At 45.5% G+C, this 13582-nt stretch overlaps 1 protein-coding gene across 1 annotated transcript; it reads right to left on the minus strand.

Moving 5' to 3' along the window:
* Positions 1-764: 764 nt before the first annotated feature.
* Positions 765-7637, minus strand: LOC136398197 (kallikrein-7-like). The gene is made up of 6 exons (XM_066372572.1): positions 7565-7637; positions 6931-7084; positions 6524-6771; positions 6031-6167; positions 4148-4277; positions 765-931 (listed from the first exon to the last, which is right to left on the minus strand). The coding sequence occupies exons 1-6, from the start codon at positions 7635-7637 to the stop codon at positions 765-767; spliced, it is 909 nt and encodes a 302-aa protein (XP_066228669.1).
* Positions 7638-13582: the final 5945 nt, after the last annotated feature.

Genomic DNA, 13582 nt, shown 5'->3' on the forward strand with positions numbered 1-13582 from the left:
CTTCGGGTGTATTGCGAAGCATCTGGAGGCTCCAAGTATAGGTTTTTATGTTTCTGGTTGAAGATCTTGTTGAGTTTTGGAGGAGATTTATCAGTATCGCTTCCTACCCCGCCATTACTCTGACCAAATCCTTGGTTTTAAGAAGGCTCTTCAGCTGGTCTTCAGGTGGTTATTCAGCATAATTGTTGTATAGTTTCATTGTAACTTCAGTTCGGTATTGGGAAGTAGTGAGTGAGGCTTCCACTAACTCTACCACCATTGTGGACTCCTTATAATTTCCTTCTTGCTTCTATTTGCCAATATGCACCCATGCTATTGCATAGAGGCCATGTTTCTGATTGGTTTACAGGAAACTGGACTGGGAGTTCTTGCTGCGGTTCAGCATCTGCTCCCTTGGGTCATGGATTTTGGCCTCAAATCAAACGTAATCTCTCTTTCTTTCAATTCTCGGCTAAAAGGGCCTTAGCACTGAAACAGTGGAAGAGGTGGAAGCATGCCTGGGAGCCAGCTAAAGGGAGCCTAGAAGACTTCCTTCATCATCTTCTTGATGTCATTGGACTTGGCAGCTTCCTCCAGGTGGCAGGTCAGATTTGAGATGGAGACATTGAGATTGAGGACATAGAAGGTCATACCATTGAGCTTTCCATTTAGCTCAGGTATAATCTTGCCCATGGCCTTGGCAGCAACTGTAGAACAGAGACGCTGTTCTAGACAGATCCTCGGCCATCATGCCGCAGCTTCCCAGAGGATTTGTCCACTGTCACCTAGGTGTCAGTGATGGCAAGGACTGTCTGCATAAGATCCTCCACAAGGCCAAAGTTGTCATGGATGGCCTTGGCCAGGGGGATCATGCCATTGGTGATGCAGAAGGCAATGCTGACCATCTCGAGGAAGTTGTCACACTTCTCATGGTGCACACACATCACAAAAACTTGAGAGCATCCATAGATGGGGTGACAATGGTGACGTTTCTGCCTCTACCCTTCCAGTGAGCCCCAGCCTTCTCCAAGTTTGTGGAGACACCAGTGGGCTCCACGTATTCTCAGCAGCAGCATCACCCCATTTAATGTTGGCAAAGTCTCTCTCCTGTAAAGATGGAGATGGGTTTTCCTTAGATGAACAGCTTTCTGTTCTCAGCATTGACTGAATCTTTTACCCTTCCATGGGTGGAACCATACTGGGTTATGTAAGCCATGTAGTTGAGGTCAATGAAAGGGTCATTGCTGGTGACAACACTGATGTTTCCAGAGCTAAAAACAGCCCTGATGATCATGTGCCCAATATGTCCAAATCAAATCCCTAGGGCCTTAACCAGGTATAACTAGCACTGTCCAGGAGACGTGACATTCTGTGGAATGGGAGGAGCCCAGAGCCCACAATAACTTTTTGAAGGACAGATGGATTTATTCATTCATTTATTTATTCACTCATTTAATAAATGCATTCAACAGGTATTTACTGAGAACCACCCTAGCACTAGGCACACAGTATAAAGAAAAACATATATAACATATGCCTTTATAGAGCTTAAAAATCTATTGCTCAGTTATTCCCATTTTGCAGATGAGGAAAGTGAGGCCCAGATAGGTGGAAGGGCTTTCCCAGAGTCCAGAGGCAGAGCCGTGATTTGCCTGGATCTGCCTAATACATGGGCAAGTGGAATTCCATGGTCTCCCTGGAAGTGACTGTCAGACAGGCAGGAACTTGAAACCTAGCTTTGCTGCTTTCCGGTAAACCACATCACCTCTCTGAGATGAGCCCCCATTTCTTCATTGTGAAGAAGGATGAGGGGCTACCGAGACTCCAAAGTCCCAAAGGGAGAGCCTCAAGTGATGTCCAGACTTTTCTGTTCAGAATGAAAAGTTCAACTAGATCATCTAGTCATTGGGACCGTCCCAAGTCATTGCAAGAATTTTACCTCCAGACTTGTATAAAGATGCTGAGAGGCGGGGCTGGGCATCTCCAGCCTGACTTCGTGCAACTGCCATGCTTTGTTGCTTGTTAAAATTTTAGATTGAATATGGACTTGGGGTAGCATGCTGGAGAGAGGGGGAGACGATGAAGCTTCATGGGTGTGGGTGGCTCAAAACCCCAAACATTTTTTTAACTTATCAGTGATCCAGAGAAAGAAAGAGGCCAGAGGCCCAGACAGTTCAGTCTGAAGGAGGAGGCAGTGAGGCCTGAAATTCTGGCTCTAAGGGAGCAGAGGATTTGAGCCCAGAATCCTGGGGATGAAGGGATTGGGGTTTACACTAATGGGTCTGAAGAAGGGGGGCTTGAGGCTTGAACCCTTGGGTCTGAAAAATATGTGAGATTGGGTCCAGAATTTCTCACCTGAGAGACAGTGTCTTGCAGATAAGTGTCCTGGGCTGAGAGAAGCCAGGAATCTAACTCCTGGTTAGTATAAGGAGGAGGCTAGGGACCCACCATTTTGGGTCTGAGACAGGAAGGGGTTGAAGCCCAGAACTGTGGGTCAGAGAGAAGGGTTCTGTGTTCCAGACTCCTGGGCTTGAGATATGAGTAGCTCAAGGATTTGATCTGGGTCTGAGAAAGGAGGGGTCTGGGTGCCCAAACTGCCAGGTCTGAAGGAGAGGTTGGGGGTCTAGACTTTTGGGCCTGAGCGAGGAGGTTTTGGGAGCCTAGGATCCTGTATTTTGTGGAAGAAGGGGTCTTGGTTTCCTCTGGGCAGAATATTATTGTCTGCAGAATTTCTGCAATATGGAGGAGTTTAGTTGTGTAGTAAGTGAAACTCTAAAGAAGAGCGAGAGAATGAAGAGAGGAAAGATCTGGAAGATGTTGGCCAGAAGGGACTTGAGTGAGTCTTTGGTTGGGGAAGATCCCTGAGTTGGCAGGGTTTGTGGTGTGGTTGCCTGGGGAGCCCAGGATACCATAAGTCTGGAGACCCTGTCTGGCTCTGTGTCACAGGGGAGTCCTCCCTCCTCTTTTCCAGAGATTGCAGAGTGGACTTGTGATCCACTAATTTGGCCCATCTTCAATGTTTCCAGTTTTTGAGAATAGGAGCCCACCAACCAGAATTTCCACCTCCATTGTTCTCTTTTATTCCAGACTCTGGGTGCTCACTTGTGGCAGGCCCTTGTTGGATTCCAGTGAGCTGTCTGTGTGCCAACCACCTCACCGTCTCCTAGTTTGTCACCTGTGAAATGCTCAGACCCACCTTTATGTCGCTTTCTGTACTTATGAAGAGAGCATTTCTGTCCTCCTTCCTTTCTTCCCTCTTTCCCTTCTCTCTCTTTCACTCTCTCTCATTTTATGGATGGGGAAACTGATGCTTGGCAAATGTAGAGAAATGTGCCACTGTATTAGTGGGGGGCAAGAGGCAAAGCAAGGTTTCAAAATCAATTACATTTTTCTTCCCTGTCTCTCTCTGTTAAGGTCTCCTCTCCACAACCTTAGCTCTGCAGAGGTTCTCACCATATTTTTCAGGTTATAAAAGTGCACAGGCACAGAGACAAAATTGAAAGAATGAGGCACCCGTGACTACGTCCACATGCAGTTTGGTTCATGCTCTTTATTCTGGCACTAATTCATTTTATATGAGGATCACATGCATATCCATTTCTGTATATTTCTTTTTTTATTTAACAGCAGATAGCATAATCATTCTTGCATGACACTAACAATTCTACATAATCATTGCCCTGAACAGCTTCATTAGTATCCTGTCTTACATCAGTTTATTGTTTACATAAACGATCCACTAATTTGGGACAGGTTCAGTGTTTCCAGTTTTTGACAGATAATGTTGTGATGAATTCAAACCTTGCCCACATTTTGGATTTACTAGAATTACTAGGTCCAAGTGATGAAGAAGGCTCTGGATTCGCCTTGCTTAACCATTTCTTTGTAAAGCTTGTACCAATTTGTAGTTCCAGTGTTGAAGACTGCAGGTCTCACGGTATCTTTGCCAGCACGGAAGTTTCTGTGTTTTGTGTTTTGCTAATAGGTTTCTGCTACGTGTATTGTTTTATCAGGATATGATGAATGTTTTAGTCTGACTTTTTAAATGGCAAAGTCAAATGTGGCTGTTAGTCATAGATGTCCTTATTTCTGTAAGTTTCCCATTCAGAGCATAAGGCTGGAGAGATGGGAGTATGGAGAGATTAGGCATTCATTTTTATGGTTGTACCTATCCATTTGCGGTACCTGCAAACACGGGTGTAGACAGCTGGATCAAAGGGTGGTACACAAGGGAAATGTCCCGATGACACCAGGCCTTCCAGGTAGCCATTGCACATCAGTGGACTTCCTGAGTCACCCTGGAAGGGAGACAGCAGATTAGCGTTGGCTTCAAAGAAACCAGCACTGCGGCCCCACGCTCCCCCGCGGTAATCAAGTCTTTGTCCTGCCAGACCACTGTCTTCCACCTGGACCAATGAGAAGAGACTCAATGTCTCTGTGAACTAAAGAGAGAGCTTAATGCTATCATGGAAAGGACCAACCAGGTTTTCTGAAGACATTGGCTTGAGCCTTGGCCAACCACAGGGAGGGGGCGGAGCTTACAAGAAGTCAGAACCTCGTTTATTTTCCATCTGGGAGAGGGAGCATTAGGTCCAGGCAGTCTGATACATTCCCTTTCCCAGGCATGGGGCACAGGGTCGTTCTGGAAACCAGGGGCAGGACCAATGACCTAATTTACAGGACACAGTGCAAAATAATGACAAACCACCAGGTTTACATATACAGTATAAAGTTTAAGACAGCAAGATGAGTGCATTAAACCAAATGTGGGCGTGTTCATATTGTGCGGCTCCGTTCCCACATGGCTTGCACAATTAGGTTTAGTTTAGGTGCTAAGTGGGGACAAGGGGGACCCTCCCATTTTTTGAACATACAGTCTTGTCCCATCACCCCTCTTTCTAACACACACTGTTTCACCGCCCCTGAAAGTTGAGAGCTCATTTCAGCAAATGTATTGGGGATACAAAGAGGCAAAGGGTAAGACAGAGAGAGAAACAGAGGAAAAGGGAAGAGGAGGGGTACAAAGAAGCAGAAATGTTGAGCTGGAGAAAGAGGCAGAGATGGAGGAAATAAAAAAAGTGACAGAGGCGAAATCCTAAGAGAGAGACAGAGAGAGAGAGAGAGAGAGAGAGAGAGAGAAAGAGACAGAGATAGGAGGGTTACAGATGAGGAAGGGGAGACAAAGAACAGGAGGGCCCCTTCTTGTCCCAGAACCAGGACCAGATGCAAAGCTATATAAGGAGGACATTAGCCCGGAGCACATCTCAGTGACTGCAATGAGTATTTTAATGCATACCTTAAAAATAAAATTTAATATGAAAACTATCCATGACAAATCTGATTTTTCAATTTTAGATAAACACAGGGTCAGTACCTTGCTGTGCTGGTTTATATAAGAGCCTGAGGAAAGTGTAAAATCCAGTCAACTTTGATTGCTTTTTAAAAAAATTCTTGATATATTGTTCATCATGGATTTTTTTTGCATAGATTATTTATTTATTTATTCTTAAATTCTTATTAATTTTTCTTTCTTTTCTTTCTTTCTTTCTTTCTTTCTTTCTTTCTTTCTTTCTTTCTTTCTTTTTTTAGTGAGAGAAGGAGAAGGAAAGAGAGAGAAAAAAACACTGGTTTGTTGTTCCACTTATCTACGCATTCATTGGTTGAGTCTTGCTTGTGCCTTAACTGAGAATCCAACCTGCAACCGTGGCATATTGGGAAGATGCTCTAACCGAGATCACTGGCCAGGATGCATGGATCATTTTAAAAAATATTTCATTGGGATATGATTTATCGTGGTCACTGAGCTTTTGGTGCCCCCTTAGTGTTTGTGCTGGTAGCCAGTGCCCCACTCCCCTTCCCATGGTCCCATCTCCCGTTTCTGTCCTTGAACTCTGTGCCCACCCGCAAGGCCATGCCAGCCCCCTGGGCTCCCTCTCTGAGCTAGGCAGAGGACTGAGCAGAGAGCCAGGAGAGCGGGACTGGGAAGATGGGGGAGGGGGAGCTCAGCAGCAGGGTCAGGTGTGCAGACTGTGAGGAGAGGAGGGGACTCACTGTGCAGATGCAGGAGAGTTTGTCCAGGGAATCAGCACACATCATGAACCTTCCTACAACAGAATCATAGGTCTTCTTGCATTCTGGGATGGAGATACGGGTGACATTCGAGCACATGAGCTCTGATGAATTTGTTGCTGTTGGGGAAGTTAGGGGTCAGTCAGAGGATTGGTCTTGTTGACCTCTGGATGCTGAAGTAATAGAACAGAGACTTTGGATATTGAAAGGGAAAGGGCTGGGTGAGTCAATACTATGGTCAGGAAAAGGGACGTATCTCTTGGACTGCTGATTCTGAGGGAGGAGGGGGCTTGTTTCTGAACTTCTGGGTGTGAGGGTGCAGAGTACTGGGGTCAAGACTTCTGTGTTTAAGGGAGGGGGAGGGCAGAGGCCAAGACATCTGGGTCCAAGGGAGAAGAGGTTTGAGTGTCTGGGATCTTGAGGGAGGGTGGGGCTGGGGGCCCGGGCTACTGGGTCACAGGGGTAGTAGACTCACTTGCATTCATGGAGGTGAGGCCCCACCCAGAAACAGTGCAATCTGTATCAATTTCTTGGCAGACTTCAGGCAGAAGGACTATCTCCACAGTTGATGACAGTGTGGCTGGGTAGCTTAGCTTCACAAGCATGATGTCGTGTAAGTCTGTGACATTGTTATACCGGGGATGGATGAATGACTCTGTAGCCCTGATACGCTGGACATTCTCATCAAACAGAAGATCACTGCCCATTTGTACCATGTACTCCCTTAAAATATAAAAATAAAACAAAAAAGCAACATTCAGAGGGAGACACTGTGACTGAGAGGGGGACAAAGACCCAGAGACAGTGGGACAAACACAGAAAAAGAGGTAGACAAAAATGCAGAGAGAGAGATGGAGTTCCCGTGGCTCCCCGGCCACGTACCTCAGATAGCAGTGGGCGACGGTGAGCACCCACTGCTCGTGGATCAGCACGCCGGCACACTCGAACTCTCTGCCCTGAAACAGGGCCACCTGCCAGGGTTGGGAGCCTCTTGGACATGGAATTCCATTAATAATCCTTTCCCCTGTATCCTGGGCTGCATGGAGACATGGAGAAAACATGGGTGGCAGGCAGGCGTCAGGGGAAGACTGAGGTTGCCGCGGATGGATTCCCGGAGACAGTGATGGAGAGAGGGGCAGACAGACAGGGAGGCACGGAGAAGGGCAGAGGCAGAAACTGAGCCCAGCGCACAGAGAGCTGCAGACAGAGACGGAGAGAGAGAGAGGGAGCCTGCCCAGAAGCCCAGGAGCGTCTGGTCTGCAGGCAGCCCCAGCCGGACGCTGGTGGGAGACACACTGAGGGCAGGGGGAAGCCTGGGGGACACACGGGCCCCACGGGTCAGAAGGAAGCAGGAGGAAAGGGGACACAGCAGAAGAGTCTTGTCTCCAAGGGAGAAAGCTGCTGCAGGGGGAGGGTCCTGACTCAGGGACTCCTTGGAGCTCGGGGCCCTGGGGAGGGGAGGCGGGGACGCTGTGAGGCCCAGGGGCAAGGTCAGGCCCCCCAGTCTGGTCCTCACCTCCTTGTCCAACAGATGCCAGGGCCAAGGACAGCAGTACAACCAGCAGGGGTGAGAGACTGGGACCTGCCATGTGTCCTCTCTTAGCTTCTGTGGTCTGTCACTTGCAAGAAGGGTCTCTTCCGCTGGGGCTGGAAAGAGAAAGAGTTTAGGAACCAGGAGTCCTTGTCCCCAGACCCTTTCTCCTCCCAGAACTAGTAGATCTATTCTGCACCCAGCTCTCTCCTCAGACTCAAAAATTTAGGCCGGAGACTCCCTTCCATTCAGAACAGAGGGATTAGGCTTTCTATCCCTCCCCACTTATAATTCTATATCCCAAGTTTCTTTTAAGTTAAAGACAAGAAACTACAGACCTCCAGACCCTCCTTCATAACCAACCAGAAGTTTCAGCCCCTACTGCTTTCCTCTGAGGAGCAAGAGTCGGCTGTCCGTACAAATGCACCAACCCCGCCACAAATAGGACTTCTTCTTACCTCCAGTGGGTCCGATCTGATTAGGGCTTCAGTGAAGATCGTGATTCAACCGTGTCCAGCTCTGTGCAGGGTGTCCCTCTTATAGCTCACCCACTCCACCTCAACCCACAGGGTCATGGAGTGCAGGTGCCCCCAGCTCTGGGCGTCCTTACCTGCAGTTCTCTTATCTGGAACCCCTGGGGCAGCTAATGTCACAGGCCCGCACTCTCTCCACCCTCACTTCTGATCACCCAGATCAGGGTGGTGCCTAGGGGGTTTGGCCCCAACAGATTCTAATTCCATCATTCCTGAGGCAGCTATCAGTGGAAGGAGCAGGTGCTGGCGCTGAGGGGCAGGACAGGAGTCAAGGACCTGCTGAGCTCAGGAATAGTCTGAGTCTTGGGTATTCTACTGTGGGCAGTATTCTTGCCCTCAGCCCCCCTCACGTGTGGTCTAGTTCCTACACCTCAACACTGAGCAACCTGTGGAAGCTATTCAGGCTGAATCCCAGACGCATCTTGCAGCCTGAACCCAACCCCAACCCTAATATATAAGTATGAATCAAAAAAGAGGGCTTTCCTATTTCCACCCACTAAATGCTTACTGTTTCATTTAGTCTGTGTCTCATACGAAACATTATCTAATGTAATCTTTCACTCACTCTACAGAACATCTTGAACAATTGTTCCTCTTAGTACATTGAGATCATTTCTCCTTCCTTTATACTTTTGTATCATATTCTAAGCTACAGAGAGAGGAACAGACAGACTGGAAGGGAGAGAAATGAGAAGCATCAATTCTTTGTTGCGGTACCTTAGTTTCTCAGTGATTGCTTTCTCATATGTGCCTTGACCGGGGGGCTACAGCAGAGCATGTGACCTTTTGCTCAAGCCAGCGACCTCAGGTTTAAACTGGTGAGCCTTGCTCAAACCAGATGAGCCTGCGCTCAAACTGGCGACCTCGGGATTTCGAACCTAGATCCTCCGTGTCTCAGTTCGACACTCTATCCACTGCTCCACTGCCTGGTCAGGCTAAGCTGCAGCTTTATTCTGATTTACGGGATCTGTTTCATATTGAAGTACCTTGGAATCACTTTCATTGTAGTAATTGTGAAATGGGTTTCTTCATAGAATCATCTTGACTCATTATTTTCATCCCAATAGTAGTCACTGAGCACTTACTCTGAGCTAGAATCAACTCTGGCCTCTGAAGACACAGCATCAACCAATCAGCATAGATTCTTGTACAGAGGCTCTCTCTCCAGAGGGTGGAGACCATAAGTAAAAAAAATTAAAACTTCAAATTTGTCGTTTTTTATTTGGCAGTAAGTGCTGTGGAGAAAAGTAGGACCAGAAGGAGGCATATGTAATTATTGGTTCCTTTTTCTCTTAGGGACCCCTGCGGTTATAATATTAGGATCATTGGTGGGAAAGACTTTATGTGAAGAGGACATTGAACATAATCTTTTTTTTTTTCTTCAAGTGACAGGAGGGTAGATAGTGAGGCAGACTCTCAGCAAGTACCCTGACCAGGATCCACCTGACAACACCATCTGGGGCTGATGCTTGCAACTGAGATATTTTTAGCACATGATGATGACATGCTTGGACCAACTGAGCTATCCTCAGCACCCTGGGCCAATGCTCAAACCAATGGAGCCACTGACTGCAGGAGGAGAAGAGGAAGAAAAGGGGAAGAGGGAGAGGGAGAGAGCGGGGAAGGTTAGCAAATGGTCACCTCTCCTTTGTGCCCTACTGGGAATCGAACTTGGGATGTCTATATGCCAGGCCAATGTTTTATCCACTGGACCAGCCAGCCAGGGCCTGAACATTATTTTGAAGGAGGTGGTGGATGGATTCATGTAGCAACTTGATTCAGTGAGTTCCAGGCATAGTGAAGAGACAGATGAGCAGGGAAGGGGTGATCTAGAATGTTCCAGCAGGGAAGACTTTCTGACTGAGTGAGCCAAAGGGAGGAGGGCAGGCAATGAGAGCAGAGACATCACAGGACTCAGATGACACAGGAATTAAGGAAAAGGTACAAGTATGACATTTACTTTGAGAAACACAGGAACCATTATCAGATTATTACTAGACAGCCAATTTTTAATAGTGGATTTGACCTCCATTTTTATATTAGAAACCAACATATGTTTTATTTCTTAGTCTGAGCCCATTTTTTTATCTCAATTCTGACCTCTAATCCAATTGTTTTATCTCTCATAATTTGACCCATAATAGACATTGTTGCCTACCCAGGCATTCACTCTCTCTGCCATTTATTGGAAACTTCATTTAATTTGGATAACCTGCTGTCCTCATTGTGATCACACATAAGCTTTACTGCACCATGCATGGGAGCCCATCAGCTTTTCGGGGATTGCTTTAGAAATGGACATGTGATGCAGTTCTGGTCAATGAAGAATGAGGAGAAGACCACTGGGTTACTCCTGGGAAAACTGTTTTCTTCTTCTTTTTTTTACAAACTATTTTTTTATTTTTCCATTACAGTTGATATACATTTTATATTAGTTTCAGATATATGCCCCATGTGACTAGTCATCACATAATTTACTATGATTATGCCAATAAATCTTGCACCCATCTGACACTGTACATAGTTATTAGAATACTATTGACAATATTCCCTATGCTATACTTTACATCCCCATGATAATTCTGTAACAACCTTTTTGTATTTCTTAATCCCTTTAACTCATTCACTCATTCTCCCAACACACCTCCCATCTGGCAACTGTCAAAATATTCTCTTTCTCTATGAAGTCTGTTTCTGCTCTGCTTGTTCATTTATTTTTATTTTTAGATTCAATTGTTGATAGATAATGTATTTATCGCCATTTTATTGTTCATATTTTTTAAATCCTTTTTTTCTTTGTCTTAAAGTAGACCCCTTTATTATTCAATGTAATATTGGTTTGGTGGTAATGAATTCCTTCAGCTTTTTTTTTTGGTCTGGGAAGCTCTTTATATGTCCTTTGATCCTAAATGATAGCTTTGCTGGGTAGAGTAATCTTGGTTGTAGGTCCTTGATTTGATCACTGAATATTTATTGCTGCTCCCTTCTGGTCTGCAAAGTTTCTGCTGAGAAGTCAGCAGACAGTTTTATAGGAGCTCCCTTGTAGATAACTAGCTGTTTTTCTCTTGCTGCTTTTAAGAGTCTTTGTTTTTAATCTTTTGCACTTTAATTATGATGGGCCTTGGTGTGGGCCACTTTGGGTTCATCTTGTTTGGGATTCCCTGAACTTTCTGGACTTGTATATCTATTTCTCTCACCAGGTTAGGGAAGTTTTTGTCATTATTTTTCAAATAGTTTTTCAATTTACTTCTCTCTTCTCCTTATGACAACCCCATGATGCAAATGTTGGTATGCTTGAAGTTGTCCCAGAGGCTCCTTACACTATCTTCATTTTTTTCTTTTCTTTTTTTTTCCTTCCTCAATTTTTTTCTTTTTGATTTTTTTTTTCTGTTCTGATTGGCTGTTTTATGTTTCCGTATATTCTAAATTGCTGATTTGATTTTCAGTGTCATCTACTCTACTGTTGATTTTCTGTAAATTATTCTTTATTTCAGCTAGTGTAGCCTTCATTTCTAACTGGTTCTTTTTTATGGTTTCTATGTTCTTTCTAATGCTGTTGAAGTTTTTGTTGGGCTCTTTGAGCATCCTTATTACCATTGTTTTGAACTACATATCTTGTAGTTTGCTTGCCTCTATTTTTATTTAGTTCTTTTTTTCTGGAGATTTCTCCCGTTCTTTCATTTGGGACCTGTTTCTTTAGGCTACTTCCCTGTGTTTGTTTCTATGTATTAGGTAGAGATGCTACATCTCCCTGACTTGGTAGAGAGGCCATGTGCAGTAGGGCCCACAGGTACAGCTGCCCTAGGCACCGGAGCTGGGCACCGCAAGTGTGCCCTGTGTAGGTTGTGTACACTCTCCTCTTGCAGTTGATCCTTGATTGCTGTTGGTGTCACTAGGAGGGATTGACCCCCAAACCAATTGGCTGTGAGGACCAGCTGTGACTACAGAGGAGGAGATGCTGTGCAGGAGTCACACCAGTGGAGCAGGACTTGCTTTAGTGGGGCTTTGGTACTCACCAAGTCCACCTCTTGAGTGTGTTGCTCACAAAAGTGGTAGGATTATAGTTTGGTGTGGTCTGATGCTGTCCACTGGGTGCACTAGCTCTAGGTCCTCCTGGAAGGTGCAAGGTCAACCACCACTGGTGCCCTGCTTAGGCACACCTGGCATGACCTACATATTGATCTTCAGGTGGCTGCTACTTGTGCTGGGGTTGGAAGTGCCCAGGAGAGGCCAAGATGTGAACCAAAGTGGCTGCCACCAGTGCCAAGCCTGAGGCCACATAGCAAGAGATACTGGGTATGCAGGGGCCAGATGCTGCTTGTTTGAGATTTTAAGAGAATCTGAAGTATGAGACAAGAGAGGCCAGTTGTATAAAAAAGCCACTGGAAATGTCATGGATGGGCCCACAAGTTGGGTGGGACAAGGTCCAAGGGAATCACCAGGATGGGGAGAACAGTGTGAGCCAGGTTGATGGAGACTCAGATATGGTACCCACCTATTGGCTCTGTGAGAAGGGTGTCACAAAAGGATTAACGGCCTCTGCCAGCACTTTAGTCTTGGAGAAAGCTATCCCCTCAGCTCTTGCACTGATACCTGACAATTCAGTTCCTCCCCATATGTCCTTGGTGCCCTTTGAGCCGCTTCACTAGTGCTGGAGCTCTGAAGGAGTGAGTCTGAGTATGTCGATGTGTGAGTTCTTTAAGAAGATCACCTGGGACTCTAACAGCCCTGCCTCTGACTCAGCCACCGTCTCCGCTGGTTTTTACAGCCAGAACCCAGCACTGGCACTCTGGGCTAGGGGCCCTGATGTGGGGCTGGGACCCTTGCTCCTCACGGGGTGGGGAGGTTCTCCGCAGCCGAGATATAACTCTCAATTTTTTAAAATTTTGATGGGTTGATTGATTGATTTGAAAGAGAGAGAGAGAAATTGATTTGTTGCTCCACTTAGTTGTGCATTCATTAGTTGATTCTTTTCTGTGCTCTGACTAGGGATCAAACGTTGGCGTATGGGCACAACAGTGTAACCAACTCAACTGAGTGACCAGGGCCATATATCTCTTTATTTTGAACTGCCAAACTTGCTTCCCCTTCCTACCGGTTTCAATGTGGCTTCTTCATATCGTTAGTTGTAGGATTTTCATTCAGCTAGATTTCAGGCAGTTCTGAATCATGGTTGTTTTGTAGTTAAGTTGTAATTTTGATGTGGTTGTGACAGGACTCAAGTACCACGTTTACCTATGCCGCCATCTTGACTAGAAGTCAAACACTGTTATCTCATAATATTTCACAAATTTCTATACATAGTATGTATTTGTAACAAACATATCTATACTAAACATTACCTAATGTAAATGTTTATTCACTCTAAAAATATTTTTAAAAAATTTTCCTCAATACATTCAAATTATATATTCTTTATTTATACTGTTACATAATATTCTATACTACACTATTATCCTGATTTATGTGA

Source organism: Saccopteryx leptura, chromosome 3 (assembly GCF_036850995.1).
Source record: "Saccopteryx leptura isolate mSacLep1 chromosome 3, mSacLep1_pri_phased_curated, whole genome shotgun sequence".
Lineage (NCBI taxonomy): Eukaryota > Metazoa > Chordata > Mammalia > Chiroptera > Emballonuridae > Saccopteryx > Saccopteryx leptura.